Source organism: Cetorhinus maximus, chromosome 3, assembly GCF_964194155.1.
Source record: "Cetorhinus maximus chromosome 3, sCetMax3.hap1.1, whole genome shotgun sequence".
Classification (NCBI taxonomy): Eukaryota; Metazoa; Chordata; class Chondrichthyes; order Lamniformes; family Cetorhinidae; genus Cetorhinus; species Cetorhinus maximus.
The window spans coordinates 195,877,725-195,900,412 of record NC_135881.1 but is presented as its reverse complement, the minus strand read 5'-3'; the positions used below and the strand labels follow the sequence as shown (position 1 = coordinate 195,900,412).

Sequence of the window (22,688 nt, the reverse complement as noted above, 5' to 3'; positions counted from 1 at the left end):
AAAAAAACACAATTCTGTGCAAACAGGGCTCTGGGGAAAGAGCCTGGGTATGGGAGTCAATGGATAGTTGTTTTAAAGAGCTGAATGGCCTCTTTCTGCTCTGTATCATTCCATGATAACAACTCCAGGATTGGAACTGAATGGCAATCGTGCGCCTCCTTTTATTGGATAGCCAAGAAAGTAGGTGCTCTGTGATAGGCTGGTGTTCTGGCAGTTCCTGATCACATGGTGGGGGTGAGGCTCCGCCTCTGTCCTCGCTCCTCCAATCCAGGTTTGCTGGGGTTTGGGGAGGGAAGAGAGATGTAGCGTCTTTGTTACTGGGCCGGGCTATAAACAGGAGAAGTGGATAGAGGGACAGCTGCAAGGTGCTGAACAGAAGGAGAAAGTGTCAAAAATGCGTGAGATTGTGCATATTCAAGCCGGGCAGTGTGGAAATCAGATCGGGGCTAAGGTAGAGGCTTCACTATAAAGAAGGAGCAATCTCTCCCCATTATTCTTTAAGGATATATTTATCCGTGATAGACTTGTGCAGCGCAAATTAATATATCGGCGGAGAATGGGAGGGAAAAACAATGAGCTGAGATTGCAAAATTGTGCCCTTTTTGTGAAAATAACGTATTTACCACGTCGGGGCAATTTTAAATATAGTTCATTCCAAATTGTTGACACAGGAAAAATCCGTTCACATTTTATTAAGATGCAAGCGGAGTGAATTGGGTTCATTCAGGAACAAATGTCGAGGATTCCACCCCCTCCTCTCCTCTCCCTCCCTCCCCACCCCAACCCGAGGAACTATCAGCTACTGCGAATTTTTTATCATTCAAACCTCTTCCTGCAATTGCATTATTCAAAATGATTGTATTTGCTTAAAAATGAACATACAGACAGCACAAAGAATAATATTGTGGAGCAGCCCATATACATTCGAATCCATTTAGACCCTGTTTGTGACTTGAATTTGAAAGATGATGCTTTCTTCCCTGAGGCAGGTGTGTGTGTGTGTGTGTGTTGGGGGTGGTGGGTGGAGAAATGCTGAATTACGAATAGCTCGATGCTGAAGCAATAAAGCAGTTTTGATAAATGGGTTTCTCTCCACAGCGGAGTGGGTCCTGCTGTCTTTACCTGGTAAGAGGTGTGTTGAAAGATGCTGGTTGTAAGGCAAATCTCTAGCGTATTTCCACCCCCCCAGCACTAACCATTCCTTTTTTTTTTGTGTGTGTGTACTTCCAAGTTTTGGGAGGTGATCAGCGAGGAACATGGCATCGATCCCACCGGCACCTACCAGGGAAATGACAACTTGCAGCTGGAGAGAATAAATGTCTACTACAATGAAGCGGCAGGTACCTAGATCACAGCAAAAACGCAGCCCCACAAATCCTCATCTCCTTCCCCTTCTTAATCGATTTGTGTGTGTGTGTGGGATGGGGGTGGGTGGGCGTGGGGAGAAGGGGATAGATATGCTTCTCTCCGACTATCCAGTCCTCTGCAGCCTTGATTCATTATTCATGACAGTCATGTGGGACATGTGCCCACAAACCCATCAATTCAACCCATTCTGTTTCTTATGCAGAAGAGCGTGGGTGTGTCTCTCCCAAGGCATTTTTAAAAAAAAACACCCACTGGTGAAGGCACAGGTTAAACAAAGTACTGCATTGTAATTGTTTGAATGCGGTTTAAAATCATTTACTTGTAACCAAGGACCAAAATCATGAATACTTTGCCTCATAAAGCCACAGTTGTTGTACACATATAAGCCTTCAGAGCCACGAGAATGGGAGCAGTGATGGATTAGAGCACAGATTTTCAAATTTAAATCTATGAATCTTAGGGAGATCTGCAGGGATCCCAATGGGATCATCAGATTTCTGCCCATCTGTTGTTTGGCCTATTGGCAAGATCAATAGCTGTATACTGATAAAGGTTTTTAACCAGAATAGCACCATTTTCTGGGAAAGCTGACTGTATTGTTTGGAGCCAGTACGCCCTCCACACAGAAAATGTTTGAAAACCCACTGTACTAAAAAAAAAGTACAAAATAAACTCTTTAAAATAAGAGTAACCAAAAAGTTCAGATTTTAAATTTCTCATCATCAGATCAAAACTTCAACTGCCGACCATATCTACCCTATCATTGTGTGCAAATATATTTGTCCATGGTGTTGCACTTCAATAATAACATAGGTTCCCTCATCAATATGTTCATGTGTAACAAATCAGATTGGTTAATTCATACATAAATAGAATGCCACAAGGATCCTGGTGCAATGCAGTCTTTAACATTGGGTCTACGATCAGAATATACTTCCTTAATGCTGAACAGAGAGACATGTTGCCGAAGCTTTTCATCTTGCTGTCATCAAGACAAATGCAGGAATTCTAAATTTCAGATGATCACAACAACTTATACTTCAAGAGAAAAGAGTGCTGATTGGTTGGCAAGTTGACTCTGATTGGCCAAGGCATTGCCAATGGGCAAGGATAGACTCCCCAAGCTCCTGGGTAATTCAAAAAAGGCACAAGGCTTGAACATATTCCTTTTGTTTGCAGAGAATGAATCCCTGACTATGCATGTATGTATGTCATTTTGAGCAAGCCTAAATGAGCCATTTTATGAGCTTGACTGATTATCTTAAATTGGTTGTTAGTGTAGCTATTAGCACACTCAGGATTGTTTAGCAAATGTTGCCCAATCGCGGAATTCCATCTAACAGTTGACATTAGACTTTCAATCGTTCGAAAAAGACAGATTACAGACTGTACTGAGCCAGCCCACGCTTGCAAAATCCAAAGCAAAGCGTCTATTGTTAGACGTGATTCCGTAATTGGGCTGCATTTACTGAACAAATAGCTATATGAATGAACAATTTAAAACAGCCGCACTTGTAATGTGACTCATTTGCACTTGTTAGAAGCAGCATAACATTCGGACACAACAACCCATGCTCTGCAAACAAAAAGAACATGTTCAAGCCTTGTGCCTTTTTTTAAATTACCCAGGTATGTAGGGAGCCTATAGTTCCCCATTGCATTCTCTATGGCAACACCTTGGCCAATCAGTTGACTTGCCGACAGTCAGCACCCTTTTCTCCAGGAATATAAACTGTTGTGATCGTTTGAAATTTGGCATTCTTGCGTTTGTCCTGATGAGTGCAAGTCAAAAAAGCTTTGGCAACATGTCTCCCTTTTCAGCAATATTCAAATTCCGAACTACAAAGCGACTGTTTGAATACATTTCCATTGTGTAAGGTAGTGGGGTCTAGTCTGCATTTGATTTTAGTCTTTCTTTGAATCCTTGCCAATCTCCCTTGTTGACTCATTGCTGACTTTGGGTGGCAGCCTCCAGGGTGAATCATTATTAATGTGTGAGCCATGGGGGTAGGTATGGGCCAGTTTCCTGACCTCCTGGATGAACATCCCATTCCCCTGGGCACTGCAGACAATGGTGGCATCCCTGCCACTGTGACCTACCCGGCCTGTATGACTCAACGGTTGAGGGGAGGGGCCATGCAAGTTCAATGTACTCTCAGAAACAAGTTGTAGCAACAGCGAACTGCAATTTAAAAAAAAAACTCAAAGCAGGTGTTTTATCATTAGCGCACACATTACCCAGAAGAGTGCAGATTAACCGTTATGAATGCCTTTTGGAAACTTGCCTATTTGTTAACTGCTAGAAATGATTTTTCTCAACAATGAAAATAATTAACTGTATATTAAATAACCACTGCACCATTTTTGTAGAACGCTAACAATACTTTTATGCAGAGGACCTCTGCATTCTTTTTTTTTGCAAAAAGAGAAAAAAAGACGTGCATTTACACAGTGCGTTCACGACCTCAGGACACCCGAATGGTTGTACAACCAATGAAGTAATGCTGATGGTTTGCAGGGGAGAAAACGCAGAAGTAAAATAACCCGGGGCTGCCAGTACCCAGTAAATGAGATGATAATTCCGGTATTCTCCAGATATTATTAATATTATATCATTAATTTGATTCACTGTGCTATAATATTGCTATTATATTTAATACATGTTCAAGATTATAGTTAAGTCAATGAGACATTGGGGGAATCTGTTCACTGAGTAAGTATTCTCCGTCAATCTAGAACGCGTGTGGTATTGTCTCGGTAACACACTGGTGGTAACATATCATCTGGTGTCACATCTGCCTGAGCTGATTAATTCTCTTCTGCCATCCAAGTACTGTGGATGTCAGTGTATAATTCAACCGTTGAAACCTCAGAGACCAGGGCTGACTTATATGCTGAGTATAAAAGTGAACCGCCGGTATGAGTGTGGGTGTTCACCGTGTTGAAATGCCATCAGCATCCAACGCAAAGATTGGGCGTGTCTTAAACTCTTCGTAACACAGCTTATATCATGTGCTTGCCCCCTTGCGCCCAGTTATAAGGTACCGGTAAGTAAAACATGCGTTTTTGGGGTGAAAAATTTAAGGCTGAGTATTAAAGTGAGTGTAGCGTGTCGTGGTGGGAGGGTGGGGTTAATTTATACGCCGAGTATATGCCAAAACATGATATTTGGGACTGAAAATTAGAGTTGTCTTATACACTGGTCGCCTTATACACCACAATTTATGGTATTTTTAAAAAACTGTTACATAACCTGCAAATTTATATCAGGTCAAATAACACATGCACAAAGTGGGCTATACTGAACAAATAAGAAGGCTGGTCAATAAGACAGGGTTTCACTGGTAACTATCAGCAGTATCATCAATAACCTTGGTCTCTATTAAATAAAAAAGAAAACTGATCTTAATTTTTGATGATTTCTTACAAAATATACCTTGGTCTGTATAAGCTTAAGAGAGTGATAACCTTTAAGGATAAGCCTTAATTAATTTTGAAGGCTGCACATTTGCATCCAGGGACACGGACACTTTGTTTAATCAGACTGTAACGGTGATCATGAATATTAATGAGCAGGAGGTTATTAATAGCAGCTGGAAGGAGTTCAGTCACAAGGCATGGAAAAGGATGGCAATGTGGGTGCATTGTGAGAGGGTAACTGATGGCTTGTTTGACAAAGTACAATTTGCTGCTCATTCACTCAGCAAAGGAGGAATCTGGAGCCAATCTTTCCTCAACATTGGTTTATTCACAAAACCAAGAGAACACAGGCATAGACTTCCTTTTTTTCCATCCTCCCACACACATATCTTAAGAATAGTGCCCTAACTTTTCCCCAGTTAGTAACATTACAGCCTTTGTTCAAACATGGACAAAAAAGCTGAACTCCAGAGGTGACGTGAAAGTGACTGCCCTTGACATCAAGGAAGCATTTGGCAATGTGTGGCATCAAGGAGCCAAGAAGCAAAGCTAGAGTCAATGGGAACCAGGGGGAAAACTCTCCGCTGGTTGGAGTCAAAGCTAGCACAAAGGAAGGTGGTTGTGGTTGTTGGAGGTCAATCATCTCAGTTGGACATCACTGCATGGGTATCTCAGGGTAGTGTCCTCAGCCCAACCATCTTCAGCTGCTTCATCAATGACCTTCCTTCCATCATAAGGTCAGAAGTGGAGATGTTCACTGATGATTGCACAATGTTCAGCACCATTTGCAATCCCTCAGATACTAAAGCAGTCTGTGTCCTAATGCAGTAAAACCTGGACAATATCCAAGCTTGGGCTGACAAGTGGCAAGTAACATTTGTGCCAGGCAATGACCATCTTCAACAAGAGAGAATCTAACCATCGCCCCTTGACGTTCAATGGCATTAGCATCACTGAATCCCCCACTATCAACATCCTGGGGCTTAGCATTGACCAGAAACTGAACATGACTAGCCTTATAAATAATGTGGCTACAAGAGCAGAACAGACGCGAGGAATCCTGCGGTATCTAACTCACCTCCTGACTCCCCAAAGACTATCCATCTACACGGCACAAGTCAAGAGTGTGATGGAATACTCCCCGCTTGCTTGGATGAGTGCAGCTCCAACAAACACTTGAGAAGCTTGATACCATCCAGGACAAAGCAGCCCACTTGCTTGGCACCCCATCCACAAACATTCACTGTCTCCAACACCAATGCACAGTAGCAGCAGTGTGTACCATCTACAAGATGTACTGCAGGAACTCACCAAGCCTCCTTGGACAGGACCTTCCAAACCCATGACTACTACCATCTAGAAGGACAAGGGCAGCAGATAGATGGGAACACCAACCCCTGGAAGTTCCCCTCCAAGTCACTCACCATCCTGACTTGGAAATATATCGCCGTTTCTTCACTGTCGCTGGGCCAAAATCCTAACAGCACTGTGGGTGTACCTACACCTCAGGGACTGCAGCGGTTCAAGAAGGCAGCTCACCACCACCTTCTCAAGAGCAATTAGGGATGGGCAATAAATGCTGGCCTAGCCAGTGACGCCCACATCCCGTAAATGAATTTTTTTTTTAAATTGAGGGGGAAGTACGAACTTTGGCAGGGGCACTGAGTCGATAGTGAAAACAAAATCACCCATCTATCACATACTCTTCTGACTGCCTGTTGCACTGACTTTGCTAAGAGAGAGAAATCAGACAGGAGCTGTGTAACGGGTGGTTGGTTCACGGCTGTTTATTTTGTGACCCCATTGGAGTTGAATTTTGCTCCCCTTGTCCCACCAGAATTGGTAGGAGTGCCCCCAGGGCCACTCTGGCAGACAACAAAAGGAGTGGGAAGGAAACAGTGTTAGACCAAAGGACACAAGATAAATCTATGCGCACAATAACAATTTGCATTTGTATAGCACCCTTAATGTAGTCAAGCATCCCAAGCCGCTTCACAGCGGCATTATCAAACAAGGTTGTGACACTAGCCACAGGGAGGTAATAGGACAGGAGACCAAAAGCTTGACTGTTACCTGAAAAGGAAGAATGTGCAGGGTAACAGGGAGAAGGCATGAGAATGGCACTGGGTGAATTGCTCATTTGGAGAGCCAGTGCAGACATGATGGGCCGAATGGTCTCCTGTGCTGTAACAATCCTGTGGTCCTGTAAATAGAATTGACCCTTGCAGTGTGGATTAAACCTCTAAACCTCCAATATCTATGAACTAAAGGTGAGGAGCGTTCTAATAATAAGTTGCCACTAAGAGAGCCTGCCAGAATGTCTCCAGCATTGACACTAAAAGCTTTATTCCCTCACCGTTAAAATCACAGGCTCTGAAGAAAAAACAAGAAAGCAGTTTAAATTGGTTTTCGTCTGAAGAATGAAAGCTTTATTTTCTGAAAATAGAGATTTCCCATCCATTTAAAATATAGTTGTAACATGCCTGTCAATCATAGAGAACAATTTATTAGATTCTGTAGTGGTTTCGTTATTGTGAATTTGTTCTTATTTCCTGGGCCATGTGGCCATTCTGCATCATGTACTTTGAAAGGCTGTGTGCATTCATTGGTTAGATGCCGAACCCTTTTTCTAATTAAAATTTTAATCAATACCATCCGTGTGAAAGCTAAGCAAATTCTTCTCATTTTTAGCAACTTTTCTAAGTTTGACTTATTGTTGGGACCACAACTTTTCACTTTATACATTAATGATCTAGATGAAGGAACTGAGGGCATCCTGGCTAAGTTTGCAGATGATACAAAGATAGGTGGAGGGACAGGTCGTATTGAGGAGGCGGGGAGGCTGCAGAAGGATTTGGACAGGTTAGGAGAATGGGCAAAGAAGTGGCAGATGAAAGACAACGTGGGGAAGTGTGAGGTCATGCACTTTGGTAGGAAAAATAGAGGCATAGACTATTTTCTAAATGAGGAGAGAATTCAGAAATCTGGAGTGCAAAGGGACTTGGGAGTCCTAGTCCAGGATTCTCTTAAGGTTAACTTGCAGGTTGAGTCGGTAGTTAGGAAGGCAAATGCAATGTTGGCATTTATTTCGAGAGGATTAGAATATAAAAGCAGGGATGTGCTGCTGAGGCTTTATAAGGCTCTGGTCAGACCACATTTAGAATATTTTGAGCAATTTTGGGCCCCGTATCTCAGGAAGGATGTTCTGGCCCTGGAGAGGGTCCAGAGGAGGTCCATGAGAATGATCCCAGGAATGAAAGGCTTAACATATGAGGAACGTTTGAGGACTCTGGGTCTATACTCGATGGAGTTTAGAAGGATGAGGGGGGATCTGATTGAAGCTTACAGAATACTGAAAGGCCTGGATAGAGTGGACGTGGGGAAGATGTTTCCATTAGTAGGAGAGACTAGGACTCGAGGGCACAGCCTCAGAGTAAAAGGAAGACCTTTTAGAACAGAGATGAGGAGAAACTTCTTTAGCCAGAGAGTGGTGAATCTATGGAATTCATTGCCACAGAAGGCTGTGGAAGCCAGGTCATTGAGTGTATTTAAGACTGAGATAGATAGGTTCTTGATTGGTAAGGGGATCAAAGGTTACAGGGAGAAGGTGGGAGAATGGTGTTGAGAAGCTTATCAGCCATGATTGAATGGCGGAGCAGACTCGATGGGCCGAATGGCCTAATTTCTGCTCCTATGTCTTATGGTCTTATTCCTAGAAGTTATTGTTGATCTACTTGTTCCCGTTACAGGGAAGTAGGGCCACTGGACTTATTAGACCAGCTCTAGCTCAGGAATACCACACTTGAGGACTCTACTGCAAATCGTTAAGAAAAACACAGATACTTTAATACAAAGATCCAAAGGTGTAAATGAGACTCAACAATTGCTGATCTCCATTAAATATTGAGAATTTATTTTGTCTTGTTGGCCACCCGTTATTCTTATCCACTGTTTGGAAAACTGAATAGAGTACACTGACATCCTTAGTCACAGATGGTGGTGGCTTCATAACTTGGCCCATGGTATACCATAACTCTGTCACTTTGTTCCTCCCACAGGTAGCAAGTATGTACCCCGTGCCATTCTGGTTGACTTGGAGCCGGGCACAATGGACTCCGTCAGATCTGGACCCTTTGGACAGATCTTTAGACCTGACAATTTTGTATTCGGTATGAACTTTTTTACACTTGTCGCTAAAAATTGCTTAAGAATCTCTACATTCTAAATAAAATACTCTTAACAGTAGTTCTTTATTGGTGCTAATCTAGAATAAAACTGGCCAAAATTAAACTTTTAACATTGCTTGAGGTGATAGGGTCCTCACCTGTGAAGTGTGAAGTATTCATATGGTAGGAAGAACACAAAGGCAATATAAAAGGTACAAATCTATAGGGGGTGCAGGAGCAGAGGGACCTGGGTGTGTATGTACATAAATCATTGAAGGCGGCAAGACAGGTTGAGAGAGTGGTTAATAAAACATACAGTATCCTAGGCTTTATTAATAAGGGCATAGAGTGCAAGAGCAAGGAGGTTATGTTAAACTTGTATAAAACACTGGTTTGGCCTCAACTGGAGTATTGTGTCCAGTTCTGGGTGTCACTCTTTAGGAAGCATTGGAGAGAATGCAGAAAAGATTCACGAGAATAGTTCCAAGGATAAGGAACTACTTTTACATGGCTAAATTGGAGAAGTTGGGACTGTTGTCCTTGGAAAATAGGAGGTTGAGAGGAGATTTGATAGAGGTATTCAAAATCATGAGGAATCTGGACAGAGTAGATAGGGAGAAACTGTCCCCACTGGTAGAAGGATCGAGAAGGAGGGAACACAGATTTAAAGCAATTGGCAAAAGAAGCAATGGTGACATGAGGAGAAACCTTTTCACACAGCGAATGGTCAGGGTCTGGAATGCACTGCCTGACAGTGTGGTGGAGGCAGGTTCAATCACAGCTTGCAAGAGGGAATTGGATTGTCATCTGGAAAGGAAGAACATGCAGAGTTACGGGGAGAAGGCAGAGGGAGTGGTACCAGGTGCAATGGGGGAGCTGGGGTAGACACGATGGACAGAAAGCCTCATTCTACGCTGGAATGATTCTGTAATTGGCCTCGGGGTTTGACTGAAACAGGCTGAAACACCACCATCTTGGTGATGGGCATTGAAGTCACCCATCCTGAGTACATTCTGTGCTCTTGCTACCCTCATTGTTTCTTCCAAGTGGGGTTCAACATGGAGGAGCACAGCTTCATCAGCTGACGGAATGGGGAGGGGGTGGTTAGGTGCTAATCAGCAGGAGGGTTCCTTGTCCAGGTTTGACTTGACACCATGAGACCTCATAGGGTCCGGAGTCAGCAATGTTGAGGAACCCAAGAGCCAATGATATGCCACTGTGCCGCCACTTCTGGTGGGTCTATCCTGCCAGTGGGACAGGACATGCACAAGAATGAAAGGTATGATTCAGTGCATATGACTAGTCCCTGAGTCTGTTCTCCAATTTGCCACAAGTTCCCAGGCGTTAGTGAGGAAGACTTTGCAGAGTTGACTGAGATGGGTGTGCCTTTGTCATGTCCAGTGCCTAGGTCAATGCTGGGCAGTCCATCTGGTCTTATTAGATCTTTTCATGGTGATTTGATGCAATGGAGTGGCAGAAAGAGGACTGAGGAGATTGTTCCTCTTTCCTGCACCTCAGAAATCCTTGTTCCATAGGTACAGGGGAGTGGTATCCCACCCTATTGAGTTTCCTGGGACCAGATTTTATGGCTCCCCACAGGGTGTGCTTTCAGCAGGGGGTGGTGGGGCGGGAGGTGGTGGGGGGGGGATGTCACGTAAAATACGAGTGCTCAGTCCACCAACTCCCCACCCACCCTCGAGATGTCCCCCACAATACAGTCGGTGGGCTGGCGCTAATTCTACAGAGCTTCCAGCTCACTCACTCCTTGGCCAGAGGTACTGGCTCCAGTATGCAGTCCCGTGACTGAGCTCTGGTGCTGCTGGGACTGCGAGAGCTACAGCCAATTAGATTGGCTAGCAGCTCTCGTGGGCGGGCCTTCCTCCCACTGAGAGACGGAAGCCCCACTCTCAGCCTGTTAAGCCCGCGGCAGTGTGTTAGGTTTAGGTGCATTTTAGCTGCTGGCTGACTCTTGCAGTGGTCGGTGGGCTGGTGGTGAGGAGGGGCTGGTGAATAAATCCCCACATGAAATCCACTCGGAGTCGACACAGGCCCATTCTTTGTAGTATAACGATGCCTTCCCAGCCCCTCACCTCATTTTATGATGACTGCAACCCTCAGGTACCCCAGCTTGGCAGGGCCTGAAGGTGCCCTCTGCCCCGTGGGTCTGCACAGACCAGAGATCTCAAAGAGCCATCAGTCTGCAACTTTCTAACAGAAGGTGAGAAAGATCAGCCTCTGGTAGCCGGTGCTCGCATCTCCACCCTGATAAGGCTCCTGACCCAACCAGTGGGTTTGTAGCCCGCCATGGCCTACAGAGAGGACAAGTTCAGGTAGCTATATTGTAGTTGTCTCCTAAAGTTTTGTAGGAAATGTTTAGCAGCAGGAAGTTGTTATGGACTGGGATATGCTCTCTGAAAGGTTGATGAAACCTCCCGTAAACTTGAGGTCATCCAAAAATCTGCAGCCCGTGCCTTAACTCACAGCAAGTGGGAGGTGGTGGCATTGTGATATTGTCATTGGACTAGTAATCCAGGGACCCAGGGTAATGCTCTGGGGCCCCAGGTTCAAATCCCAGCACAGCAGATGGTGAAATTTGAATCCAATAAAAATCTGGAATTAAAAGTCTGATGATGACCATTGTCGATTGTCGTAAAAACCCATCTGGTTCGTTAATGTCCTTTAGGGAAGGAAATCTGCCATCCTTACCTGGTCTGGCTTACATGAGACTCCAGACCCACAGCAATGGGGTTGACTCTTAAATGCTCTCTAAACAAGGGCAATAAATGCCATAAACAAGTTTTTTATAAAAATTCCGCTATTGCCCCTATGCTCATTGACCTACGTTGCAACATCCTAACTTTAAAATTCTCATCCTTGTTTTCAAAGCTCTCCATGGCCTTTCCCCTCCCTTTCTCTGTATTCTGCTCCAATCCCATAACCCTCTGAGATATCTGCGCCTCTCTAATTCTGGCCCCTTGTGTACCCTGGATTATAATTCCTCCACCATTAGTGGCTGTGCCTTCTGCTGCCTGGAACTCAAACTCTGGAATACCCTCCGTCCACCTCCCTGCCTCTCAACTTCACTTTTCTCATTAAAGACACTCCTGAAAACCTACCTCTTTGACCAAGCTTTTGATCATCTGTTCTAATGTCTCCTTATACAGTTCGGTGTCATACTTTGTGTTCGAATGTTTCAGTGAAGTACCTTGGGATGTTTTAATATGTTAAAGACGATGTATAAGTATGATGATGTTGTTGCTGTTGTTGAGGGTGCACATGCACGATAGGCCAAATGGCCTCCTTCTGTGAAATAGCAAATGCATTTTAAATGATTCCTATTTTGTTTTATTTTATAGGCCAGAGCGGTGCCGGTAACAACTGGGCCAAAGGTCACTACACGGAAGGAGCAGAGCTCGTCGACTCAGTGCTGGATGTAATTAGGAAAGAAGCCGAAAGCTGTGACTGTCTACAGGGCTTCCAGCTCACCCACTCGCTGGGTGGAGGTACCGGCTCTGGCATGGGCACCCTCCTCATCAGCAAGATCAGAGAGGAATACCCCGACCGCATAATGAACACCTTCAGCGTCGTGCCGTCTCCCAAAGTGTCTGACACTGTGGTGGAGCCGTACAACGCCACCCTCTCCGTGCACCAGCTTGTTGAGAACACAGATGAGACCTACTCCATTGACAATGAAGCCCTGTACGACATCTGCTTCCGCACGTTGAAGCTGACCACCCCGACCTACGGCGACCTCAACCACCTGGTGTCAGCCACCATGAGCGGCGTGACCACCTGCCTCCGGTTCCCTGGTCAGCTGAATGTCGACCTCCGGAAGTTGGCGGTGAACATGGTGCCTTTCCCCCGGCTGCACTTCTTCATGCCGGGCTTTGCCCCGCTGACCAGCCGCGGGTGCCAGCAGTACCGCGCCCTGACCGTCCCGGAGCTGACCCAGCAGATGTTTGACGCCAAGAACATGATGGCGGCCTGCGACCCGCGCCACGGCCGCTACCTCACGGTGGCGGCCATCTTCCGCGGCAAGATGTCTATGAAGGAGGTGGACGAGCAGATGCTCAACATCCAGAACAAGAACAGCAGCTACTTTGTCGAGTGGATCCCCAACAACGTCAAGACGGCAGTGTGCGACATAGCGCCGCGGGGCCTCAAGATGTCGGCAACCTTCATTGGAAACAGCACCGCCATCCAGGAGCTGTTCAAGCGGATCTCGGAGCAGTTCACTGCCATGTTCCGTCGCAAGGCTTTCTTGCACTGGTACACGGGTGAAGGGATGGATGAAATGGAGTTTACCGAGGCAGAAAGCAACATGAACGATCTGGTGTCAGAGTACCAACAATATCAGGACGCCACTGCTGATGAACAGGGCGATTTCGAAGAAGAGGAGGAAGAGGAAGGTGATGTCGAAGCTTAAAGTCCCTGCAGATCCCTGGTCCTCCTCTGAAAGCTGACAGTGTTGTAGTTTTACTCTCCCATGATCTCTTTGCAAAAAAAAAATATTGTGGTCTTAACTTGTAAATCTTGTTTATGTACAACATAGAATTTTAGTGACAAGTGATGCTGTGGAAACCATGATGTAAATAGTGACCCATTCGAGTGATGCAAATGGTTTTCATTGTACTGATTGCTGAAATGATTTTAAAATACCCGTGTCGAATAAAGTTAATGTTTATTATTCTTCATGGCCTGAAGTGAATGAAATTTCAAACTGACGCTTTTTGTTGAGGTTTGTTCCCACCTCCGATTTCTAATTATAACATTCACACAGTAAGCATTCCAGTGATAGATTGCATCAAAATGCACTCGGTCCCTTTGCTGTAAAACAGCTCGAGTTCTGTGCCCTTTGCTGTGACCCCATCACATGCTTTTTATTCTTTGATGGGATTTGAGCATCGCTGGCTGGGCCAGCATTTGTTGCCCATCCCTATAATTGCCCCTGAGAAGGTGGTGGTGAGCTGCCTTCTTGAACTGCTGCAGTGCCTGTGATGTAGCTACACCCATAATGCTGTTAGGGAGAGAGTTCCAGGATTTTGATCCCGTGACAGTGAAAGAATGGCGATTATAGTTTCAAGTCAGGATGGTGAGTGGCTTGTAGGGGAACTTGCAGCTGGTGGTGTTCCCATGTGTCTGCTGCCCTTGTCCTTCTAAGCGGTAAGAGGTCGTGGGTTTGGAAGGTGCTGTTGAAGGAGCCTTGGCGAGTTGCTGCAGTGCATCTTATAGATGGTACACATTGATGCTACTGTGTGTTGGGAGTGGATGTTTAAAGTGGTGCGCAGGCTGTTGATCAAGTGGGCAGTTTTGTCCTGGATGGTGTCCAGCTTCTTGAGTGTTGTTGGAGCTGCACTCATCCAGGCAAGTGGAAAGTATTCCATCACACTCCTGACTTGTGCCTTGTAGATGGTGGACAAGCTTTGAGGAGTCAGGAGGTGAGTTACTCTGACCTGCTCTTTACACAGTATTTATATGGCTGGTCCAGTGGCATGGTAACACATATCAGAAAATCAGATTTGGTATAAAAATGTCAAATTATGATATGGCAGGTGGTATTTGCCAGGCTGACCAAATCCACAAGGGAAACTTGGCCACGCTATCACAACGATTTTGCAATTTGTATTTATTACAAGAAGGCTTATCCACTGAAGTCAGAAGTAATGAGTCTACTACCATCTTTCGAGATTTTAAAGATTAAATTAAAACATTTAGTAACAAAAGAAGAAAAAACTTAAACACATACACAAGACTACAGTTACGAAGTTAAAACAGTTCCCAAAATTTCTACCTAGCCAGATTGCCTCTTTAATACACCCTCTTTAAGGCAACAGTCCAAATAGATTCCAAATTTATAAAGTAATCCAGCAATATTACCACAGCCACCCACTGGACAATGGACTTCCAAAGGCTTTTAACACAACTTTGGTTACTGGAACTGCAAAACTTCTTCAGTGTGGCTAGAGCCTTTTTCCCCAAGTCTGTTCCAGACAGTCACCTTTCCAGATCTCTCTCAACCACACCTCACACAGCCTCCCATCCTTTTTTAAATATACTTCTTTTTTGATCTGTAAATCCCATTGTTTCAACTTGTCTTTAGAAGTTGCTTTTCCCAGAATACAAAAATCTTTCATGGTATCATTGTGGCCGGCATTACTGGGAAAAAATCAACGTAATAACCTTGCCTTATTTATCTTGCCAATTGTAAACATTTTCCATGTTCCTTTGAAAATCAAACACCTTATCTAAAAATGCAAGTTTCATTCACACTGTCTCTGTCACTGTCTCTGCATTTCAAATGCCTGCTTTTACACCTTCCTTCTTTGATAATTTAAACCTTGCAGTCTAACCAACTCTACTTCAATTAAATTAGCCACACACGCAGAACCATACAAACACCCAAGCATAAACCTGCTTATCCCACAGTAATATTAGGAAAAATATGATAATTCCTTGACAAAATTGAGTGATCACTCTTCATCTAATCTTCACTTTAATATAATATATATATATATATATATGAGCATATTAACTATTCCCATTGGTGGAAGGATTGAGAACCAGGTTTAAGGTGATTGACAAAAGAAGCAATGGCAACAGGAGGGAAACCTTTCCACGTAGCAAGTGGTTATGGTCTGGAATGAACTGCTTGAGACTGTGGTGCAGGCAGGTTCAATCGAGGCATTCAAGAGGAAATTGGATTATCAGAAAAGGAAGAATGTGCAGGGCCAAGGGGAGAAGGCAGGGAGTGGCACTAAGTGAATTGCTCCTTCAGAGAGCCAGCACAGACACAATGGTCTGAATGGCCTCCTTCTGTGCTGTGACCATTCTATGATTCTGTGATTTATATTTTCTATGCCTGCCTCCAGTCTCTCTCTAATTCTCATTGTGTTTTTTCTCAGCTTCACACTTTGGGCGGGATTTAAATTCCCCGGTCAGGGCCCCAGGGTCATGATGGCTTTCAGGTGCTGACCCCACACCTAAGTAAAAACACGTGCCTGATGCAATTTCCAGATGCAAATCACTTAAGCGGCCATGAGTTGATATTGCCACCCAATCACCGGCAGCAGATGAGGGAGGGAGGGAGGCGGGACCAAGACAGAGGAGGGCCCCATTCTAGAGGGCAAGCGGCAGCGATAAGCAAATCCCACATTCCCTACAAACCAGAGTGGGCCCAATAGGAGCATAGGAACAGGAGGCCATTCAACCCATCGAGTCTGCTCTGTCATTCAATATGATCATGGCTGATCGAACATTTCAATGCCTTTTACCTACACTATCCCCATGACCCTTTACATTATTGTTAATCAGAAATCTATCGATCTCTACCTTAAACACACTCAATGACTGAGCTTCCACAGCCCTCTGGGGTAGAGAATTCCAAAGATTCACAACCCTCTGAATAAAGAAATTTCTCCTCATCTTGGTCCTAAGTGGCTTCCCCCTTAATTTGAAATTGTGTCCCCTGGTTCTAGACTCTCCAGCCAGGGGAAACATCTTACCTGCATCTACCCTGTCTATCCCTTTAAGTATTTTATAGATTTCAATGAGATCACCTCTCATTCTTCGAAACTCTAGAGAATACAGGCCCATTTTTCCCAATCTCTCTTTATAAGACAGTCCCGCCATCCCCGGAACAAGTCTGGTAAACCTTTGTTGCATTCCCTCTGTGGCAATAATATCCTTTCTGAGGTAAGGGGACCAATACTGCACACAGTACTCCAGGTACAGTCTAACCAAGGTTCTATACAATTAAAGTAAGACTTCACTACTCCTGTACTCAAATCCTCTTGCGATAAAGGCTAATATGCCATTAGCCTTCCTAATTGCGTGCTGTACCTGCATGTTAGCTTTCAGTGACACCCGGGTCCTTTTGTACTTCTACACTTTCTAATCTCTTACCATTTAGGAAATACTCTGCACATCTGTTCCTTCTCCCAAAGTGGATAACCTCACATTTTTCCACATTATATTCCATCTGCCATGTTCTTGCCCACTCACTAAATCCTCCTGTAGCCGTTTTGCATCTTCCTCACAACACACATTCTCGCGAACTTGGAAATATTACATTTGGTCCCCACATCCAAATCATTGATAATATATTGTGAACAATAGCTATGGAAAAGCAGGGATACCCGTGAGTTAAACAGAGAATCATTAAGATTGCATGGTTCCTTACTAGAGTATATTGCACACCTACTGTGTGATCTCCTTGTCTATGGGAGCAGAGGGATAACATTCTATCAGACCATGGCTCAGGCTTGTAACCATTGGAAAAACCTATTGAACGCAACAGGTTAATAAAAAAAACCTAAAAGAGCATGAGAAGAGCCTGATATCTGTTCATCTATTCAAATGATATCTGCAGGATATTGGCACAAATTAATTATTAATTAATGCTCACCTACATTACAGTGACCACACTTTAAAAATAATCCATTGGTTGTGAAGCATTTTGGGACACTCTGAAGAGATAATAAAGTGCCATATGAATGCAAATTCTTAGTGATTTCTCATTGGCCGTTTACTAACTTACCTTGCTTTTGATTGGTTTGTTCCATCTAATCGTAGGCAGGGGATCACTCGCAATGGCTTCTCCTCCCACCCCTGCACCGTTACCTCTGATATCCCCCAAGGATCTATCCTCGGCTCCCTCCTATTTCTCATCCACGTGCTGCCCTTTGACGACATTTAAGATTTAAGGCAGGCATAAGGGGGATTTTTTTTTCTCTGGAGGGCTGAGAGTCTGTGGAACGTTCTTCCTCAGAATGTGGTAGAGGCAGGGTCATCGAATATTTTTAGGGCTGAGTTAGATAGATTTTTGACCAACAAGAGAATGAAAGATGACACCCGGCTCTACCTCACCACCACCTTTCTCAACCTACCTCACTACACCGCTCTCGATCCCTCCACTGGGGGAGTCGCTGGGCTAGTTATCTAGACACCCAGGGTAACGCTCTGGGGACCCGGGTGTGAATCCCACCACGGCAGATGGTGGAATCTGATTTCAATAAAATATCTGGAATTAAAAGTCTAATGATGACAATGAAATCATTGTCGATTGCTGTAAAAACCCATCTGATTCACTAATTCCCTGTAGGGAAGGGAATCTGCTGTCCTTACCTGGTCTGGCCTACACGTGACTCCAGACCCACAGCAATGTGGTTGACTCTTAAGAATGCCCTTTAAACAAGGGCAATTAGGAATGGGCAAAAATGCTGGCCTAGACAGCGATGCCCACATCCCACTAATCAGGCTGCTTATCTAATATCCAGTATTGGATGAGCAGAAATTTCCTCCAATTAAATATTGAAGCCATTGTTTTCAGTCCCCAAACTCTGCTCCCCAGCTACCGACTCCATCCCTCTCCCTCGCAACAGTCTGAGATTAAGCCAGTTTGCTCGCAACTTTGCTGCACCATTTGATGCCGAGATGAGTTTCCAACCTCATGGATGTGCCACCACTAAGCCCACCTATTTCCACTTCTGTACCATCTCCTGTCTTTGCCCTTCTCAGCCCATCTGCTGCTGAAACCCTCATCCATGCCTTTGTTACCTCTAGACAAGACTATTCCAAACTCACTCCTGGCTGGTCTCCCACATTCTACCCTCCGAAAACTTGAGGTCATCCAAAACCCTGCTGCTAGCATCTTAACTCACAGTTAGCCCCATTTCCCCATCACCCCGTGCTTGCTGACCTACATTGGCTGCTGGTCAAGCAACGTCTTGATTTTAATTTGCTCATCCTTGTTTTCAACTCAGTCCATGGTTCTGCCCTCCCTATCTTTGTAACCACCTCCAGCCCCACAACCCTCGGAGATATTTGCTGTCCTCTAATTCTAATCCTCTCGTGCATTCCCATTTCAATCACTCCACCATTGGTGACCATGCCTTCAGTTGTCTTGGCCCCAAATCTGGAATACCCTCCCTACACCTCTCTGCCTTCCTACCTCACTTTCCCCCTTTAAGACACTCCTTAAAACCTACCTTTTTGACCAAGTTTTGGTCATCTGACCTAATATCTCCTCATGTGGCTTAAGGTCACCTTTTGTTTTATCATTGCTGTGAAGCATCTTGGGATATTTCATTATGTTAAAGACGCTATATAAATATAAATTGTTGTTGCTGTCATTCGTCGCCACTTTGGTTCTGATTTGTTGCCATTTTACTTTTGAGCCGAACACAAATGTGAATCAAAAAAAAACCATGACACTGGAAGTAAGCAAGTGGGCACTACACACAATTCTTTGAATATATTTACAAGTGGCTATTTGTACATGTTCAGTCAGCCGAGAATATCTGAATTGTATGTCTCAGCCATTCAGTTTGGTACATTCTTGACACTTGCATTTCTGAATGGATGGTGGATACATCCCTGAGTTACGAACCCACACTTAATCTTCAATTTAAGAGCAAATGACAAGGGTCAAGGATCAGGTAACTTGGCTGCATTCTGAACTGCAAACAGTGTACTAACAAGCTCTCACACACTGTAAATCACAGGAATGTTGACTAAAAGTAACTGGAAATTTTATTGGTTAGTTCACAGTTAACACAGGGAGAAATTGAAGTCTGGAGTAACTTAGTTGATCTATCTTAAATTTTTAAGTTCTTAAACTTGACTGTTTTATTGAAGCCAGATATTGCAGGCCTAACCTACGGACATACGAAATAGAAGCAAATGTCGGCCATTCGGCCCCTCGAGCCTGCTCTGCCGTTCAATAAGATCATGGCTGATCTGTTTGTGTTTCGAATTCCACATTCTCATCTACCACCTTTGCTCGGCCTGCTGAAGTTTTCCAGCATTTTCTGTTTTTGTTTCAAGAGTCTATCTACCTCTGCCTTAAAAATATTCAGTGCCCCCACCTCCAGCGCCTTCTGAGGCAGAGAGTTCCAAAGTTGCACAACCCTCTGAGATAAAAAAAATTCTCCTCGCCTCTGTCCTAAAAGGGCGACCCCTAATTTTAAAACAATGCCCCCTAGTTCTGGACTCACCCACGGGAAGAAACATCCTTCCCACAGAAAGTCAAAACCCACGTGACAACAACAACTTGCATTTATATATCGCACCTTCCACATCCCAAGACACTTCACCGGAACCGGGCTATCAAACAATATCTGCCGATGAGCCATGTGGCAGAATACGAGGACGTGTGATCGAAAGCTCGGTTAAAGGGCTGGATTCTAAGGGGCATCTGAAGGGAGGAGGGAGGTAAGGACAGCGGTAGAAACATTTTAGGAGGGGATTCCAGAGCTTAGGGCCTAGGCAGCTGAAGACACGGCTGCTAACAATGGAGCAATGAAAATTGAATGGAGCACCGAGATCTCAGAGGGCTGTAGAGCAAGAGGAGGTTACAGGAATAGGGAAGGGTGAAGCCATAGAGGAGTTTGGAAGCAAGGATGAGAACTTTAAAATCAAGGTGGTATCAACCAGGAATATTATATAAATATAATATATTTATGATATAGTTTATATGTTGTATAAAGTAGTAGGACGATTGTCATTAGTGATGGATTTAAGTTTCATCATTTCTACTGGTGGAACTAATATGTGATGGGATTAGAACACTCAATGGCAGAATTAATTTTTAATGTGTATTTTTTTAAATGCTTGACCTGTACAGTTGCACAGATGACACTTGTGTTTAGTTGAAGAGTATTCTGTATATCATGCAGCCCACAGCATCTGAGCACAACATTTTCTTTTAATGACAATGTTCCAGTTACAGAGATGTGACTGTCTTCAGATTAAGATGTCAACGTTCACACACAACCGGTCAGTCTTGTGACATTAAAAATTCTTCCACAAGATTGTTAAATTCTTTAGCAAACCGCAGATGTAAGTTATGTTTGCCTTCTGCCATCAGGTGCAGTCTGTAGACAGAAAAGTTTAAAAAAAACCAGAATCACAGTTAAGAGATGGTGAGTGTGAAAGGAGGTACAGCAAAGTTCAGACTATAGTGGTAATTATACAAATTTATGCACCCCAATTCCTGACAAGTGCTCCTGGTAGGTGTGGCTCTACAGAAGGAACACAAATTGGTACAATAGCCCTTATAACCTCTACTGGGTGTAGAAGTCTTTATCTACAGGTACAAGAGCTAGGAAATATCATCTCAATGTGACTTGCACAGTGGTTGCATTGCACTGTTCCACACAAAATCTCATATAGTACAGAAAGAGGCCATTCGGTCCATTGTGCCTGTGCCACCTGTTTGAAACAGCTATAAAGTTAGGTCCACCCTCCCCGACCCTGCAAATTTTTTCCTTTTCAAATATTTATCCAATCCCCTTTTGAAAGCTCCTACTGACTCTGCTTCCACCACCCTCTCAGGCACTCAGCGCACTCCAGGTCCTAGCAACTCGCTGCAGAGAAAAAAATTCTAATCTCCCCCGTGTTCTGTTACCAAATAGCCTCAATCTGTATCTGCTGGTTACCAATCCTCCTGCTGGTGGAAACAGTTTCCCCTCATTTACTCTATCAAACCCCACCCCCCAGTGGATAGAGTAAATAAGGAGAAACTGTTTCATCTTGCTGCTGGTGATAAATGACAATACTGAGCGCGGTTGCAATCTCCATTTGGCACTTCACACTCGGTGTGACACAAATTAGAAAGAGAGGGGAATGGCTGTCAAACTCCTTGTCTGTCTCAAAACTGTAGGAGTAATTTTCACCTGCAGATTGCCAGCCTGTTATAGAACCCATCAGATTTTTAATTCTGTTGAAAGTAAAATGACTCCCATTCAGTTTTAACACACAAGCGCATTCTTGTTACAGACTAAGCAGATTTACCTGTGTCTGGTTCTGAATGCAAAAAGGATAAAGTCTGGACTACATCCTATGTTTGCTTTGCACAGAGTACAAACAGAATATCTTTTCCTCCCTGCTACTTCACCACTCTGAGAATCGTCTATGAAGAATGTCCCCATCCAATTTACTCTTTCTTTAATGAATGCATATCCTTAAAGCCAAGCAATGGCCTCCCCTCATTTGCTGAGTTTAGCCATTTAGTGTGTAGAGGGGGCACTCCTCGGTAATGTGCAGCATTGTTTGTGTCTTCCCACAGGTGCATAAGGAATTTGTACTGAGGCCCCGATGGTGATTAACTGCACAGGGGCCTTGGCTTTTCCTGAACCTATTTAGCAAGGACTACTGTTGCCATGGCAATTCAAAGCCTGCCATTCGACAATGGATCAGAGTTCACGTCCCGCTCCATCATCAGTACCCAGACTGAATTCCAAGAGAAGATTGAAGGGCTCTGAGAGAGCTCCCTTGCAGAATCCCAGTCCTCCCAGAACACCCCCATCCAATTAAATCAACAATACACTGAACATAGCCTCACCTGGAGCCCTTGATATGCTTGTGCAGGTAGTCTGCGTGATATCTTGGCACCATAGGGTCTTTCTCTCCATGAACTATGAGTGTAGGACATTTGATTTGTGGAAGAAGATCTTTACAAATATTTCCTACAACAGAAACACACATGAACAAAGTGAGCATACATCAGATGGCAAGTCAGAATTTTTAAAAAAGCACTCATGCTCTTTATGCTTACGGGCTCTCTCATATTCAAAGCCAATTAAAATATTAAGCTTTTTTATTTTATAAATGTCTTGCCCACATAGACCTGGCTTTTAATCATAGTGTCATTACAGCATAGAAGGGGGCCATTCAGCCCATTGAGCCCATGCCAGCTCTCTGCAGAGCAATCCAGTCAGACCCATTCCTCCTGCT

The 22,688-nt window shown here is 44.2% G+C and overlaps 2 protein-coding genes across 3 annotated transcripts in view; one reads left to right on the top strand and one right to left on the bottom strand.

The window, feature by feature from the left end:
• Positions 1-310: 310 nt before the first annotated feature.
• LOC144679157 (tubulin beta-4B chain-like) lies at positions 311-13,646 on the top strand. 2 transcript variants are annotated; one of them, XM_078539535.1, is made up of 4 exons: positions 311-451; positions 1,232-1,340; positions 8,847-8,957; positions 12,311-13,646. In XM_078539535.1, the coding sequence occupies exons 1-4, from the start codon at positions 395-397 to the stop codon at positions 13,378-13,380; spliced, it is 1,347 nt and encodes a 448-aa protein (XP_078395661.1). In that variant the 5' UTR covers positions 311-394; the 3' UTR covers positions 13,381-13,646. The 2 variants fall into 2 exon arrangements, with proteins under 2 accessions (XP_078395661.1, XP_078395662.1); XM_078539536.1 differs by lacking the exons at positions 311-451; positions 1,232-1,340 and adding an exon at positions 3,763-3,952.
• A 6,994-nt stretch (positions 13,647-20,640) lies between these two features.
• The window catches only part of bphl (biphenyl hydrolase like), a 39,751-nt gene continuing 37,703 nt past the window's right edge, over positions 20,641-22,688 (bottom strand). Inside the window, exons 6-7 of the mRNA XM_078539543.1 lie at positions 22,297-22,420; positions 20,641-20,827 (exon numbers count right to left, since the gene is read on the bottom strand). Of these exons, the coding sequence (XP_078395669.1) occupies positions 20,731-20,827; positions 22,297-22,420 (221 nt within the window). The 3' untranslated portion in view covers positions 20,641-20,730. The remainder of the gene's footprint in view (positions 20,828-22,296; positions 22,421-22,688) is intronic.